We start from the raw sequence: 17,851 nt of genomic DNA, 5'->3' as shown, positions 1-17,851 counted from the left end.
CTATTTATCTAGATCTTTTTATGTTTTTTGTTAGTAAATATGAATACTTTCATGACAAAGATTACATGCCACTTTTTTGAATTTATTTTCTGTTTTTATCTTATTTTCTCCTTTCTCTATATTCTGTTGCCTTAAATTAGCTCATTGATTTTTACCCTAAAATTATGTTACATAATAAGCTAAGATCATCAACTTTCATCCTTTAAGCTTTTCTAATATGTCTTTAAAATGATAAAGATCCCTGTAAATAATGTGTTTACTGCATCAAATACGTTTTGTTATGTAGAATTTTCACTGTCTTCACTTCAAAATAGATTCTGTCTTTTCTTGTCATTTCCTACTTGACAGAAGACTCACTTAGAAATATATTTATTAACTTTCAAAGATATAAGTTTTTTAAGTTTTCTATTTATCAATTTCTAACTTAATTGCATTTTGATACGTTCCTCATAGCCAAGTATGTCCTCAAATATAACCTTTTACCCTGTGTAAAATGTTATATTTGTACAAATATATAAATTTATACAGTCTAAAATGTATAAATTCATTTTGTGATTTTAGTTATAATAGCCTATACATTTTCATTAGCTGGAGCTTGTGATTGGACTCTTTAAATCCCCTGTGTGCTTACTGATGTTTTTCTCTGCTTGAGTTAGCAAATAATGAAAAGGATATGTTAATATCTCCTTATTATGGTAAATTTGTCTATTTCTCTTTATAGTTCCATTTTTGCTTCATGCATTTTAATATTATATATGCCTAGCAAATTAATCTCCATGAAGGCTTTTAAAAATAAAGTCAATTTTGACTGATATTAATATGGCCATACTTATCTTTCCTTTGGAAAACATTTATCTGGGATACTTTTTCCATCTTTTTCACTTCGCCAATTCTGTATTTTTATGGTTTAGATAAATGTACTGTAAAAAGTTTACAGCTTTTTTTTTAAACTCGAAACATTTATTCTATTTACTTTTATCTTTGATTTGTGATACATTTGAATTTGTCTCTTCTTCTTTCTTCATTTCTTACTTTTTCTTTTTCTCTACTTTCTTATATTTTTTTCTCCCCCTCCCATCAACCACATAGTGTGATAAAACATTTTTCCTATAATTTTAGTGTAAATATTCTATTAATTTTAAGATGTACACTTTATTTCTCAGTCTAAAGTTGATTTACATTCTCTCCTCTAGAATTATAAAAGAACATTAGAACAATTTAAATACAATGCCCTCTCTGTACTTTTGGGTTAAAGATTCTTCATCATTTGTTTTTCTGAAGTTTGTGGACATTCTGCACCCCCACAATCAACTGTTCATATTTTGCAAGGCCTAGAACTTTCTTTCAAATATTTTCTTGTCTAGGGCTCTAAAAGAAGAAATTGCTGAATAGAAGCTAGCTAGACTACAATTTACCCTATAAAGCCTTTGGCTAAAATTGTGTCATGGTGGAGATCTTAAGAACAGGGGAAAACATGATCAAATATAAAAGGTGGTCATGGATATCCCATGAACATTGGCCAAATATGCTACCAATAAAGTAAACTACTTTGGGGGACTATTACTGATCAATAAACACCTATATAACAGCAAAATGTCTTACAGTTTTACATCATTTTTATTTATCGTTAATATTAGCAATAGCTGGTTCTCCTCTCTTAATGAGCATCGTATTATCAATGTTAGGTGGAACTATGCAACTTGCTTTGCCCCATCTAACAAAACATGAGTGGGAGTTGCCTGTGTAACCTGTTGTCAGAAGCATTTAAGAGCCTGTATACAGTTTTTCATGCTCCTGTCCCAGACTCTTTGACCAAAATGGCATGTTTCACATGAGGTAACCACAGAATGATGATGTTCCCATTAGCTGAGATCAGCGAGAAGGCTACATAGAAAACAGTTGCCCTGAAGAGTTGCCAGGCCCATAGCAAATTTCCTTGTCAAAAAATAAATTTGTGTTCACAGAGAGGTTTTGGGATTATCTATTACTTTGAGGAATTTAGCTGAATTTAACTAATAATGTGTTTAATTCTCATCATATGAGGCAAAGCAGCTATTATGTTTTTCCATGTTAGATAAAAGGTTACTGAAACACAGCAAAATCATGTTGCTTTCTAAGGTCATCCAATTTTAATTGTCAAGACCTGAAGGAAATTTTTCCTTATAAATGAAATATAAGACACATATAAGTTGATTTAATTAATAATTGCTTTAGTTCATTGGAACCCAATATAACTCCTATTTAACACATCACTAAAACATTTGTAAAATGAAATTCCCATATAATACTTACTTGGAACTATAAATTCGATTTCTTCTGACATAGCAATTCCCAGTTTATTAGAAGCAAAGCAGCGATATTTCCCTTGAAAGTGAGATATGTGTCCCTCATTTGGGATCCTGAATGTTCCTGAATTGTTAGATGTAATTATCCGAGGGTCAGTGAAATAAAAAGGGTTGTCATCCTTAGTCCACGTAAATCTAAAAAATAAAACTAAACTTAATAATCCTGAAAAATAATAACATATTTTTAGAGTATTTATTAACAACTGCATAAAAAATGACAAAACTAAGACACTTTATGGTAATAAGTATATACTTAATAGACTATAACAGGATATAAATAAGGGTCTCAGAAGAATCTGAGAAATATTACTATCCATAAAATAGATTGACAAATGAGAGGATTAAAATGGAAAGTAGCTTTTTCTTTCTTTGATTAAAAATTTTTTTTTCAATTAGAAAGGTAATGCAGTATTATCATTAATATTCTGGAAATTACAAGAAGCATATATACTTTCTGTTCATGTAAATATGTATATGTGTAAGGAACTCACTCAAAATCCCAAAACACACAAGCCCAGTATTATTACACTTGATAATATTTCCTATTAGTATTTTTAGAATTTTGTCACATATTTGAGACAACTCTGAATATATAATTTGGCCAATTGAATTTTTCCATTATTACAATGATACTAAAGTCAATTTTCACAGCTACGTTATCTTCTGTCATATAGTTACTATTTTAGTTACTTATAACCATTTCAATGTTTTATGAAAATATTGTAAGAAACAACTCGATATGTTTATTCTTTGTACTTGTCCAAATATTTCTTTATCCCAATTCCTTAGAAATGAGATCAATAAATCAATAATTAAAAGCTTTTTATGGTATTTGATAAACATTGCAAAATTACATTCTAGAAAGAAAATGTGCACAAATTCCCACCCCAGTGTACTAGAGTGTCAGTTCTATGACAATGTCATTAAAAGTCTCTTTAAATCTTCATCAGTCTGATAGACAAATAATGACTTCTCAGATTGTATTCAGCATCGTATACTAGAATTACTCATGTAAATTTGGGTATATTTCAGAACACCATATTCTTAGACTAATCTAAGTGATTATTCTCCCAATAGGAATAACAAACCTTCATGAACATGTATCTTCATTAGGAGTAGGCCTGCCCAGCCACCCTCCTGACTTATTTTACTTCTCCCTGTGTGTTTTATATTTCACTGGTGACAAGTGTAGGGTATTATCTTTTGACATAATAATTCAGTTAATTAATGTTAACATATCATTATATTATCAATATATTTATATTGATTGAATAAATTCTTCTATATTCTTTTGTAATTCTATACATATTTACATATATTGTTTGAATATATTCCATCTTATCAAGTACAGAAATAATTATAATTTAGCATATGAACGGATCACTAACAATGATCATTATGAAATTATCAAGCAATAATAATAGTCATGATATAATTAAAAACCAGCAATTTTCATTAAATATGTGCATTCTTAATGAATATAATATAATCATGCAGATTAATAAAAATAGGTAGGTTAGCTTTCCACTATAGAATCATGTAGAATTTTAATACTGGGAATTTTTCATATTCCCTCTCCCTTCTCACTTCCAATAAATCCACATTTTTTCCTCCCCACACAGAAGGCATTTTGCAAAGCTCATCAGTGATTATGATCAACTAGAATAACAATTATTTAATTACAATATAAAATAATACCAGATGGTAGTATATCATGCAAATGGTATTCTGCCACCTGAGATGACAATATTTCTATGACAACTTAAAAAAAATCAAGTAACAACCTATTCACAGAATAAGATGTTTAAATTTAAAGACATACAATTATAAATATATATAGAATTATATTTACAAATGTGTAAATATTATTATTTTGACTTAATAAGTGCTACATTTTACTAACTAGAAAAAAGATCTTCTAGTTTTTAGCTACCTATTTTATTTGTAGATTAAGGGATTGTTGAGTATTTGTGCTGTACCAAAGACTACTCTAAATATTTTGTACAAGACCTCTTAGTTTATGGTCAAAATAAATTCAAATGGCAGAAGAACATATGTAAAATAACCAAACTTTATTTTTGTTTGCATGGATATTATTTTTTTGTAAACCCTTAGCTTCAAACGTGTAGATTTATAGTCCAACAAGTTTATGATGGTAAATGTAAAGAACCATATAAAGAACAGAGCACATTTAAAGAATCATTTAATTTGAAAGAATACTCACATTGGTTCTGGATTCCCTTTAGCCTCACATTCAATTTGAAAATACTCGTCGAAGGGAAAGGCAACTTGGACTTTTGACTGTTTTATGATTGTTGGAACCTGTTGAACTAAATATTAAAATATCTACTTAAAAACACAGACTCTTCAAACACTGGGCAAAGTTAATTTATAATGGAAACACTTTAAACCTCTTTTGTACACTAATAAGTGAAAGGATGATACGAAAGTGAAAATAATAGACTAAATCTCACTCTCTCTTTGCCACACGTACTTACTTCTAAGGAATACACTTCACTGCCATCATTTCATGTTTTCATATGTGTTCATTCTATTTAAACCCAGAATATTGTAACCATTTTTAAAGCAGAAGAAAAGTTGCTATGTCATCACAACTTTAAAATATCTATTATTAAAATTATTGGCTTCAATTCATGTTAGCATGCATATAAATTTTCACTTAGTTCAGTCACTTTGAAAATTCTTTTTTTAGTCTTCCATGTTTCTGTAAACACTTATAATTAATTTATCACTTTTATATTATTTCTTCTCACTAGTATGCTATAATATTTAATAATTCTATTACTGGGTATTAAATTATTATCCATTTTTTCTTTCCAGGTAGCATATTTCAATAGGCATTTTGAGTAAATAGATTTTTCCTTTATTGAATTAATGATTTACAATAATTTTTCAGGCATGAACACAAATGGTAATGACTCTAGGTAAATGTAAATATTATTTCACCACAGAATATATACACAAACAACAAAAATAGAATGGTTCTCCATATTTTTGCCACCACTGAATGCTAGCATTTTAAAATAATAAGAATAGTTTACAACTTATTACAAAGGAAAATATAAACTCTCTATTCTCTTTAATTTTCCTTTTTTTGTTAATAAATGTTCTTTCATGGGCCTGTTTAGTGTTTATCTTTTATTTACAAGTTTTCATTTTATAACTTTTTCTCATTTATCTATTGGGAGTTTACGTTGTTTTGTTTCATTTTCTTAGAGAATTCAATTGACTGATCACCATTATTATAAAATAATGGCTAATGTATAATGTGTCCTTTAGTTTTTAATAGATTCTTTTTTTTTAAGGCAGGGTTTTATTCTATTGCTAGGTTGGATCATTAATGGATTCTTCATATTCAAATATCCTCTCATCTTGTGACAAACTCTGTTAGTGTTTGATAAGTTAAATAATCTATGAGACAAATACAATTTTAACGATTTTTAAAGTATATTTTAAGTTTTGGGGTTCATGTGCAGATCGTGCAGGTTTGTTACATAGGTATACATGTACCATGGTGGTTTGTTGCATCCATCCCCCTGTCATCTACATTAGGTTATTTCTCCTAATGTTATCCTTCCCCAATCCCCCCAACCCCTGCTATGCCTCCTCTAGCCCCCAAGCAGCCAACAAACATAGGAAAAAATGCTCATCATCACTGGTCATTAGAGAAATGCAAATCAAAACCACATTGACAAATACAATTTTAAAAAGTAGGGAGTGGGTCACACTTGGTGCCTCACACCTGGAATCCCAACATTTTGGAAGACTGAGGTGGGAGGATCGCTTAGGTCCAAGAGTTCAAGAGCAACCTGGGTAACATAGGGAGACTCTTGTCTTTACAAAACATTTAAAAATTAGCTGGACGAATTTCGAATCCAGGAGGTTGAGGCTGTTGTGTGCTGTGATTGAGCCACTGCACTTGAGTCTGGGTGACAGAAACTCTTTCACAAAAGTTAAAAAAAAAAAAAAGTAGGAAGTGACTTTGCCTCTCACCTAGTAGAGCAGCGAAATTACATTTATGAGAACTGCAACTATAAAATAGATTTACTAATGCTGAAAATAAAATTTGGATTAAGTTTTGGAATAAAACACAGATCATGATGTGTGTAAAGATCTACTGCTGATGAGCACCCAATATTTTCCAAAAGGAGACATCCAAGTTTTAGTACAGTTCTTAGAATCTCTAACAAAAGGACAGGTTTGGTTCATAAGGAAATGCGAATTGTTCGGCAGCAGGGACCTAAGTTTGGCAAATAAAATATGAGAAAAGCAATTTGCAGACAGACACAGGGCCTAACTTACATAAGTACTATTCTACAGTAGAGTCTCAAATGGGACCTTAAAACCTGTGATATTGGAGGAGGCCCTGAACCACTCTCTGCTTTCTCACTGGTAATATTAAGGATTTAGCCTAGATAAATTTTTCTCAAATTTGTTGGTCTCAGGACTCCTTTGCATTCTTACAAATTACAAGACATCTCAAGGAGCTGTTGTTCATGTGGACTATAGCTAACAATATTTACTATAATAGGAATAAAAACTGAAAAAGTCTTTCAAAATATTATGAATTTATTTTAAATAATTCTGTGTTAAAATAAAATGCATATTTTATGAAAACCATTAAATGTAATGAGAAGAGTGGCATTATTTTATGTTATTTCAAATCTCTGTAATTTCCTTTTTTTTTTTTTCTTAATTATTTGAGTTGGGGTCTCACTCCCTCGTCTAGGCTGGAGTGCAGTGGAAGGATCATTGCTCACTGCAGCCTAGAAATCCCAAGCTCAAGTAATCCTCCCACCTCAGCCTTCTGAGTAGATAGAACTGCAGGCGAGCACCATCGTGCCCAGCTCTCTGTAATTTCTTAAGAAGACAGATGGATTCTTATATCTGCTTTTGCATTCCATCTGTTGCAATATTGATTTGTTCAAAGATATAAACAAAATTCAGCCTTACACAGATAATGTAGTTAGAAAATGATGGGAAATTTTATAGTCCTTTCTGATATTCTTTTTAGATAGAATGGCAAAACTCAACTAATGGTAGTTTTTTAAATGTTCATTGCAATATGGAATCTAAAAATTATCAATCAACTTTTCATTATTCTGTAACATTAAGCCATTTACTTTTTTTTTAACTCATGAATGATTTTGTAACATCATGCAGGTTTCATTTGGAAAAAATATTGGTTTACTGTTTGTGTCTTGCAAATATTGAGGCACTTCATTATAGAATATCAAAAATTGACCCTCCTTAGTATTGTCACCCATCTAATCAGCAGTATTAAATGTCAGGAAGCTCTCAAGCTTACGGTGGACAAAATACGTCCTTCACAATTCTAATTTTTTCTTGCACTCACATTTTATCAATGACAATATATATGGTCAGTTGTTTATCTTGAAGTGAATGGGTTCAGTTGGTTCACTTTCAGAATATCTGACCTATATCTGAGCAACCATAATTTGTCAGTCATAACTTTAAAGTAAAGATGGTGTCCAGCTAGGGACTCAAGCAATGATGCAATCAAGAAATAAAGGTCATGATAATATTTTAATACATAGCAAAATTATTTTATATCTACTTCCCAGTTCATTACAATATTAGAATGTATGTATTCCAGAGTAGAGAATTAATAACATTCATAAATTTTAAGTGCTTTAACAATTACAATCTTAAGCAAAACAGTTTTTGTTTTGCTTTGCTTCAAGAATTTTTAACTTTGTGTATTTGGACATTAAGTATCATGACTATCAGAGTGTGATGCTAATGCCAGGCTGGAATGTAGTGGCATGATCATGGCTCACTGCAGCCTCAACCTCTGGGACTCAAATGATCCTACTGCCTCAGCCTCCCAAGTAGCTGAGACTACAGGTGTGAGCCACCACACCCAGCTAATTTTTATTTTTTATTTTTATTTTAGAGATGATGTCTCATTACATTGCCCAAGCTGGTCTTGAACTCCTGACCTCAAGCCTCCAAAGCACCGTAATTACAGGCATGAGCCACCACGCCCAGTCCCCATTAATTTTGTATCATCAGAGCCAATGACAACACAGTGAAAACGAAAAAATGGCATCTTGGGTTTATTGTTAAAAGAGTTTTATCTCACAGACCATCTGGGTGTATCTCTGGGACCCCAAGAATTTTGCAAACCACATTTTGAGCATTGACAGCCAGCCTAGAATAAAAACTAAATGCCTTTCCAAATTCTAAATTTTTTTTCTATTTTTAAAAATTTTTCTCTCTTGCCTATAAATCTGATGAGTTTTACTAACTTACTGATATTAGTTCAAATTCAGTATTTATCAACTAGATATTCATAAATCAACATGCAAAATATCTGTATTTTCATTCACATTTACTTTGCTTCTGATTACTATTATTTCTGTATAGAGCCAGACTTGAGCTTATTGCAAATTTATGTGATTTAAATTTTATTGTAGTTATAAATGGTGAGGGACAATACACAATGACCACAGTCCCTTAGATATCAGCTAATAACTTGTGAACAATGTGCTTATTAGAACATTGTTCTTTCCTGAATTTGCTAAGGTTGTAAAGGCTCAGCAATAACTAACTATTTGGGGAATGGAGTTAATAACCTTTGGGTGTTTATAAGAATATATATTCTACATTATAAATCCTTTCCTCTATAATTAAGCCAATTACAGTGATGCCAAACTCCTTGACATTCAAATTGGATACCTGCCTTAGTTGCATTTCCTTGTGAGCGCTCTAGGGCCCTGAAATAAGCGACTAATATTCAGATGTTCTGAAAACATGTCATTAATATTTTATAACAATTGTTGTCTAAGGACATTACAGCATGAAAATGCATAAGTAACTGAGACAACCAGAATAAAAATGTGTGCCAGGAATTCATACAAAATTTCACATCCTTCACCACTGACAAAGTGAGAAATGATGAAGAAAAACGTGTATGCCTGAGATTAGGGTCAGGAATCTGAATCAGGAACCTTAGTGGCATCTTTGCTGCTATTGGGGAGACAATGTGAAATTATTAACCTTTTCCCAAAGGATCACCAGGAAGCTTGCTCTTAACTTGCTACTGCATAGTCAAACCAAAAGAATTCACTAAAGATGAAGGTATTTTAGCCTCCTGACCATAATTTCTACAAAAAGACTGGTCAGTGATGAAATATAATATATTGTGTAGGCTGAAATATTTCAGCCAAAGGTAAAGCAAGCATTAATTCTATATATTTGTAGGTCAGGTAAGTAGAATTCTTAAATGGAAATATCAAAACAGAGCTTACTTATCCGTTAGGAACAATAGAGAAGGGATTTTCTACCTAGGGGGATGGAACTACAATTGCGGTGCTTTCCAAAGTGTATAATATAAAATAGCTACATCAAGTAATTTAAGGTGGCCCTTAGAATAGTTTTTAAATACATTATATATATAGTCAGAGAGGTATGTCCATTTCTATTCACATTCTTTCTGAGTACTTTAAAATCAAAGTTATAGGTCAGTGTCAACACTTTTCTAACATCTATTAAATTTTATGAGGTCGAGACTATTTCTTTAGAATTCTGAAGATCCACAAATATCATCTGAAATGCTCAGATTTTAATAACAATACCTCTAATATAATAACTATCCAAATTATATACAGAACAGACAATAGAGAGTATTCCTGAACTATATGGATAAAAATGTTTTACTAACCTCTCAAGGGTCTTTTAGATCCCATATGCATGTAATACAAGAAAAACTTACAAGATCCCCACATGACAGATTTAATATACTATTATATAAATTCTATTTGTAGATTTTTTAAAGTTTTGATTTGTTTTAGAGACAAAGTCTCACTATATTGCCCAGGTTGGCATGCAGTGTCTATTCACAGTTGTGATCATCGAACACTGTAGTTTTGAACTCCTGGGTTCAGGCAATCCTCCTGCCTCAGACTCCTAAATAGCTGGGACTACAAGCATGTGTCATCATGTCCTGCTGATGCTTATGTACTTAAAAAAAAAAAAAACTATTACCATGACTTGCTCAAACTGATTTATAGTAGTTAAAAATCTGCATACATTTTACCAATGTGTTAACATATATATTTATATATTTCCATGATACTACTGTCTAACCTCTTAATATAAATTCATGCTATATAAGGCTCTAGATTTTGAGAGTTGATATCATCTTATACCTTTACTTGTAAAATGGTTTATCATTTTGGTAATTCATTGTTTTCATTCTGAAATATAATCATTTTGAAAAATAATACAAAGTTTATCAAATTCCTTTTTGTCATAATTGGTTGAATGCTAGTAATTTCTAAATCTTGATTAACTTTTTATAAGTATATAAAAGTGAAGTTGTTGGTAATATTGCAGATAATCGTAGACATATGGAAAAATACTACCTTTTCTATAGGTTATATTTCTTGTTATGTTCTAAGTTTGTATAAGGAACTAAAAGCTTGGGCTTCAAAATAAATACAGCAGTCATGTATCAGCCACCCACAAAATGAAAAAAAAAACAGATATAAACTGTGATGACAGATTGCTGGAGAATATATAGAAATATGGTAGAAAAGTCATCCTCAATCCATAAGTATTCTACTTAAAAGTCAAAATGCAAATATAAAATTCCATTAATAGGCATTGAATTCTAGCACTTTACCTGAGGGTGGTATTTCAATTGCTGTTGAGAATTTTAACAGGAAGAAAATTAGAGATATGATTACTCCTCTTCTAGGTAAAAGTGTTTCCATTGCTCTTCAGGAAGGAGACAACCCAGAAAGAATGAAAATCTTAATGTCTCCTCTTACTTTTGGTTTAAAGCTGAGAGTTTAGTTAACCTGGAAACTAAAAAAACAAACAGAATAAGGTATTAGTTCATAAACTCTAAAATGTTAACATAACAGAAATTAAATACACTTTTCTTTTGGTTTGGAACTTTGTTTCTTCTTTTTAAAACTGTTCTCTAATAACTTCACATGAATAAAATTAGTTTTACCTCTTTGTATGTGAAATAAAAGACAGAGAATGTAGACCCTATTGAAAACCATAAACTATTCCAATAAATCATATTTGTAAGTCAGAGAAAGTTTTACTTGGAAGGTATGATATTACACATATGAGTGGTTTTTCCTTTTTATTCTCAGTTGTTATTTTAGTTTCCAGAGATACTTATGCAGGTTTGTTACATAGGTAAATTGAGTGCCACTGAGGCTTGGTGTATACATGATTTCATCACTCAGGTAATGAGCATAGCACCCGATAGGTAGTTTTTCAATCCTCACTCCTTCTCAATCCCCCCCCATCTAGTAGTCCCCAGTGTCTATTATTCCCATCTTTATGTCCATATGTATTCAATGTTTAGCTTCCACTTCAAAATGAGAACATCCTGTATTTGGTTTTCTGGTTCTGTGTTAATTTGCTTAGAATAATGATCTCCAGGTATATCCATGTTGCTGCAAAGGACACAATTTTGTTCTTTTTATGGTTGTGTAGTATTTCATGGTGTATATGACTGAGTGTTAATGACTAAGAGAATAACTTTATTTAATTAATTTTATTTAAAAGGTGTTTTTTTTAACACTATTCTTTATATTAGATATCTACTCCCATTTGAGTCATTATTAAGGATCACAAATATACATCATTGATTTTTCTGGTGAAATAACTTTGTGTCTTCAAAGTTTTCACACTAATATACGATGGATAGTTCCAGCAAGATAGAGGAAAGAAAAAATAAAGAACAAACAAAGATCAGCCATTTTAACTGAAATTTACAAATGTGAGTTTGGCTCAAGCAGAAGACAAAGGCGTAAGAGGCTTCTCATTTAAAGAGAATATTTATTCATTCAAAAGTTTACAGAAATAGAATAAGAATTAATGTTTTAATTTTCTTTCACTTTCTTTTACAATTTCATTTTTTTCTGAAACATTATGATAATAGACGTCTAAACATTGTTTATACATTATCTATCATGTTTCTTGAAAGCAATAATATAACAATTTGCTCCAAAATGAGGTAATTAGCCTTTCAGGTGTGTAATTTTCTTTTGTTTTCTAAAAATCAATTACTCTGTTTGTTCACAAGAGATTATGGTCCTGAATCTTTTGTATATATGTATAGATCGGTAAAGTTTAAAGTAGTAACTAATGGCTGCTGTTTTATTTTATAATTTTAGGACTCTTAAGAGACAGCAATCCCATTTATGTTTGACTTTGAGAACAAAATTTTAATAGAAAACACTACCCTTCACCCTCCAAAAATGTGAATCTTTGTTCTGGATTAGAGTAATGTCATTTCTCTACTCTGCCTGACCTCAATTGACCCATCTATAAAATGGGAATTAGAAAAAAATCTCCTTGTGTGCTTCAGAATATTTTCTAATGACAAATAACTTACCCTGGTAATTTGACTCATACTAGTAAATTTAACACATTTTCAAATGTGTCACTATGTTAACTGACACTACTTTTCTGATGAAAAGCGTTATCCTAATCAATAAAGTAAAACATGGAAAAATGGTTTCATTATAAAAAGCAGAACACTGCCTTAACTACAAAAGCTGAGTCCTACATATTTGTACAAAGTTGGGAGACATTAAATCATGTAGCTATTATTATTATTTTTTTTTCTGCCAATCTGTTTGAGCCTATGAGGTTGCTCAGGTTAGCCTTGAACTCATGACCTCGCCTTCACAAGCGCCACGACCTCCGGTGGGAGCCACTTTGGCCCCCCATGTAGCTATTATTAACATGAAAATGTTGAGGAAACTATCAGTGCCCTGTTGTTTGAATTTTCTTTTTCCTGTTTTTTCTGAAACAGTCTGGTAATAGTCATCTAAATTATTGCTTCTTATGTATCAGTCTTTACTTGCAATTTAGTTATTGTTTAATATTCAGTTCCATTAATATTCAACACGGATTGCTTTAAGGGTATCTAATACATGAGTTTAATGAGTTGCTTTTTGTTTGTAAGCATCAAGACTTTCAAAAGCATAATGCTACTGGGAGATCGCATCTCCAGATTAATATTTTATATCATCTCACCCTGAAATAGGGAACAAGAATAACTAGATAGCTAAATAAGTGAGAACAGTCTCAATTCCTTTCAATCTCCTGATTTAGGGCAGCAAGTTCAATGGTCTTTAATTGTTATAGTAAAGTAGCTTCTAGATACTAATTATGATGGTGATGGTGATCTGATTTTTTGAATTTTAGTAGTCTTAAGTGCATGGTCTTGACCCAAGAAATTCTCTCCCATAAAAGGATGCCACAGTGAACCCCTGCCTAAAAATAAGACTATATATTGAGATATAACAAATTGGTCACTTTCTAGAACATGAATAATGACTAATTCTATATATGACCTTACCTCCTGTAGAAATTAGCTTCAATTTACCTGAAATTTGTATGTTCATAGGCTATAACATAAAAATTATTAGAAGTTTAAATGTGTTGACCCCTGCAAGCAAGACACCATTAGCTGATGATGAAAGCTCTGAAATGGCTTACAGATTGAAAAGGGAAAGTCAGTCTTAACTTCATTGTCAGAATTCATAAAAGGTATGTTGTTTAGGAATTCCATTTTGCAGCAGTAAGATAGCACTAAAATTATATTCTTATTTATCTTTTTTCTTGAAAGAATAGCATTTAATGCCTCATGCTGGACCTCAAAGATAATAGTAATCGTTGAAACTCAGGACAGAGCTGGCACTAAGACAGGAAGTTTTTTTTTTTAATTTTTACTTTTTAAAAGTACACAGTATCTATAGGGTACATGAGATATTTTGATACAGGCATACAATGTGTAATAATTACATCTGGGTAATTGGCATATACATCACCTGAAGCATTTATCATTTCTTTGTGTTATAAGCATCCATTTATACTCTTACTACAATATTTTTGAAGTTTAGTCACATGAAACTGGTGCCTGATTGCTTATATTGATTATATGAACAATGTCAATTCAGATCCACAAAGAAATAAATTAATTTTTTATGAATCTCAATAAACTGAGTTAAATCTTCTTACTCTCTTAGCTCATCCTTAGGAAAAAAAAATCATCCCTGCTAACCACTTCAAAAGAAAATTTAGGTTGGTGAAAAAATTATTGCTTTTGCCATCAAAGGGCACAGTAACTTGCACCAGCTTAATAGATCTCTTAGTGTCACATCATACTGATATAGGAGTTAAGAAGAAATGACTTAGGCAGATAGTGAGGGTACTAGAGTCCTTGGTAAGGTTTTCCTTTTCAATGAAAAGGAGCACCCAAATCATTTTCTCACAAAAAGCAGCCTGTAAATCGAGCTGTTGACATAGACCCTGGCAGTTCTTCCAATCATGTTAAAAAATGGGGCTCCATCTTCCCCTCCCTTTGCCCGTCACTATGTACAGTAAGTACCAGCAAGATGGTACCAGTCAACTGGAAAGCCTATTCACATAATAAGATTAAAGTAGGGTTGCCAGCCTTTTCTGTGCACTGTGTAAACATCATACCTGATCGAATCAATCTGTGGGCCCTACATAAATCAGACACCACCTCCTCAAGCCTGCCTATAAAATATGGTGCGTCTGCAGCAGGCCAGTCTTTTCCTCTGGGAAGAACTCTCTCTCACTAGAAAGATAGCTGTTTTCCTTTCTCTTTCTTTTGCCTAGTAAACCTCCACTCCTAAACTCCTCGTGTGTGTCCATGTTCTGTATCTTCTTGGCATGAGACAATGAACTTCAGGTATTTACCCCAGATAATGAAGTTGCTTCAATACGATCGAAACTTCCTGACTCGCCATGCTTTTCCAACATGGCTAGTGGGATAAGAATTAAGAATATACTGATTTCAAGATATTAGTTTAACATGGACAGGCATGCATACCTCCTAGGGCTACTTCCAATACAACAAAAAGAAAATAAAATTCTTTGCCTCTTCAAAACAAAAGCCTCTAACATATATACATCATGAGTATTACAGTGTGACCACATATATCCCTCTGATGTTTTAAAAAGAGTGCTTCATGGTGGCAAATCTAGAAACAACTTGCTCCCTTAATTTAAATTCATAGTCTTTCTTGAGAAATGGAAAAAAGAGATGACTAAGTCTTTATCCATTCTGCTTGGCCTCCCATGCAAGTGCAAAAGTACTGCAACCTGCCGACTGGTCACGTGACAAAGTGATGTGTAGTGATAGACCATCGGAAAGTTAGTATAACCAGGGTTCAAAGCCACCGTTACTAGGTGGCCTTGGGCAGTTTACCCAGCCTTCTCACTCATCTATATAAACTGGTGTAATAGTTGCTGCTATATGACACACTTATGAGATTTAAGTGAGGTCATATATCATTAGCATAGGAAAATAAATAAAACTCGCTAATACTAGTGACAGTGATGATCATTGTGTTGATACTGGTAATGAAGATATAGTCTCTACTAATAATATTCTGATCCAAGGATCACAGTTAACTTGCATGGATTCTATTAGATTTACAAAGTTATAACAACTTAGAAAATAAAGGCATATTCTCTAAAGCATGGTGGTGACATGATATTAATTAATTTAAAATAATCTCCCCAAAGTGGGAGAGTGTGGTAGACTGATTGCAAAAACTTCTTTGATTCTCTTCCCCTCCTTGTAGTCATACACTCTGTAATATGACTTTACATCTCCTCCCAAGAAGCTATTTCCTCACTTCTTGAATCTGGCAGGCTTTTAACTCTAGAATGAGTTCTGGTCTAGGCCTCAAGAAGCCTTGCACCCTTTTATTCTTTCTCTCTGTCTCTGAAAACTGCGCAGCTATTAGAAGAACAAGGCTGGACTACCCTGTTGGAAGATAAGAGACACTTTGCCCATCATCCCCATCATCTTGGCCAACAGCCAGCCAGCCACTAAATGTAAAATGGGCAGCCATCCTAGATGAGACTGCCCTAGATAAACTGTCAGCAGAACACGATGCTAGAACCAGCTGGTCAGCCTCAGTCAAGACTGGCTAAGTTCAGCAGAATCTCCCAAAGAAACAGTAGACTTAGAAACAATAATAAATGTTTCCTTTATTGAATCAGTGTTTTTGGATGGTTTTCAAGGTAGAAATAGCTAATTTAGGTAGAAGAGATAGAATAAACAAATCGATGCAATAATGAATATTGTTGAAGCTCATATTATATATATATATATATATATATATATATGGAGAGAATGGGGGGAGGTTATGCTAATCTATTTGAGGGTGCATTTTAACATTTCCCTAATAGAAACATTTTTAATGTTTATTAAGTTTTTGGAAATCAGAAATCAGCTTAAAATATTTCAAAAGTAGTAAGGAGATTGTTTAGCAAAAGGTAGGCAAAGTCTTTGTGCCACACTTTCCCAATCCAGTCTATCATCAATGGGTATTTGGGTTGATTCCAGGTCTTGAGAATGCCTACTGGCATACATCTAAAACAAAAATAAAAAACAAACAGAAAGAAAGACTTTCTTAAAGCTACCATATTGTCTGCACCTCTTCTGTTGGAACAAGATGAGAAAATGTGGGGTTTCTTTAAACATCACTATGTATGTTCTGTATATTTAATATGAGTAACTAATGTAACCCAATGCTTTTTCTTTCTTGGTTTAAGGGTTTGGAAAGTTATAGCCCACCTAAAGGAAATACAAACCCATTTTATGGTACATAATTATTTAAATCTTGGTAGCTGTTAGTATACACATTGCCTCTACATTTTTCTTTTATGCTTTAATCCTTAATTCATCAACTTTGCATTATGTTTCCATTGGAGACTGTTTAAATTCCATTAATAAAGTATAGGAAGGCAACAATGCATAAAAATTGTTAAGACTAAATTCTCACTTTGGACAGTAATAGATCATTTCACCATTATAAATTGAACACTAAAACAAATTATTTTAAAATTACTTTAAAGATTCAAGGCTATTGTCAATGCATTCTGAATAATAATTATTCCCTAATGATCACTTGTTTTTTTTTAACCTAACAGTAATGGTGTCATGTTTACACAAAACCTTTGGCACTATGGTTCTCTAATGGCTCTAATGAATAGTAAATGCTTCGATTTTCCTTTTTGCAAATAATATTAGTCAAATGTATATACTGGAATTAAAAAAAGTTTTCTACTTTATCTTTTTAGAGGAAAATAGAATCTGACTAGTGTGATAAATGGACAAAAAACAGCTTAGAAAGGCAGCTGGTTTGACATAGCACATTTTATTTTAGTGATTTTTTAAAAATCCTTGACATTTTTTTCTCAGTAATTATTCACAAACAGTTTCAGGTCAAATTTCCAAAAAAGAAAATGTAAAAAGGCAAATTCAAAGAACAAAAGGCGACTCTCATGATCACCATTTAAAAAACTTTTGCATTTCTATGGCAGCAACTACACAAAGCAGAAATGTCAGTGACAGTCCATCTGCCATTTTCACTGACAACATGGAAAGTATACAGCCAAAAAAAAAAAAAAAAAAGCTATGTTGACAGTCCTCTTCCCTAAGA

General features: G+C 32.1%; 1 protein-coding gene across 41 annotated transcripts in view; it reads right to left on the bottom strand.

The window, feature by feature from the left end:
* Positions 1–17,851, bottom strand: part of CHL1 (cell adhesion molecule L1 like) — a 200,645-nt gene that overhangs the window by 75,674 nt on the left and 107,120 nt on the right. For all 41 annotated transcript variants that reach the window (XM_035276117.3, XM_078351502.1, XM_002758566.6 and 38 more), the window contains 3 exons: positions 11,017–11,201; positions 4,570–4,675; positions 2,293–2,480 (listed from right to left, as the gene is read on the bottom strand). In XM_035276117.3, coding sequence (XP_035132008.2) covers positions 2,293–2,480; positions 4,570–4,675; positions 11,017–11,107 — 385 coding nt within the window. In that variant the 5' untranslated portion in view covers positions 11,108–11,201. The remainder of the gene's footprint in view (positions 1–2,292; positions 2,481–4,569; positions 4,676–11,016; positions 11,202–17,851) is intronic.

The sequence above is a fragment of the Callithrix jacchus genome, chromosome 15, assembly GCF_049354715.1.
Source record: "Callithrix jacchus isolate 240 chromosome 15, calJac240_pri, whole genome shotgun sequence".
NCBI classification, from domain to species: domain Eukaryota; kingdom Metazoa; phylum Chordata; class Mammalia; order Primates; family Cebidae; genus Callithrix; species Callithrix jacchus.
This window is presented reverse-complemented; position numbering and strand designations above follow the sequence as displayed.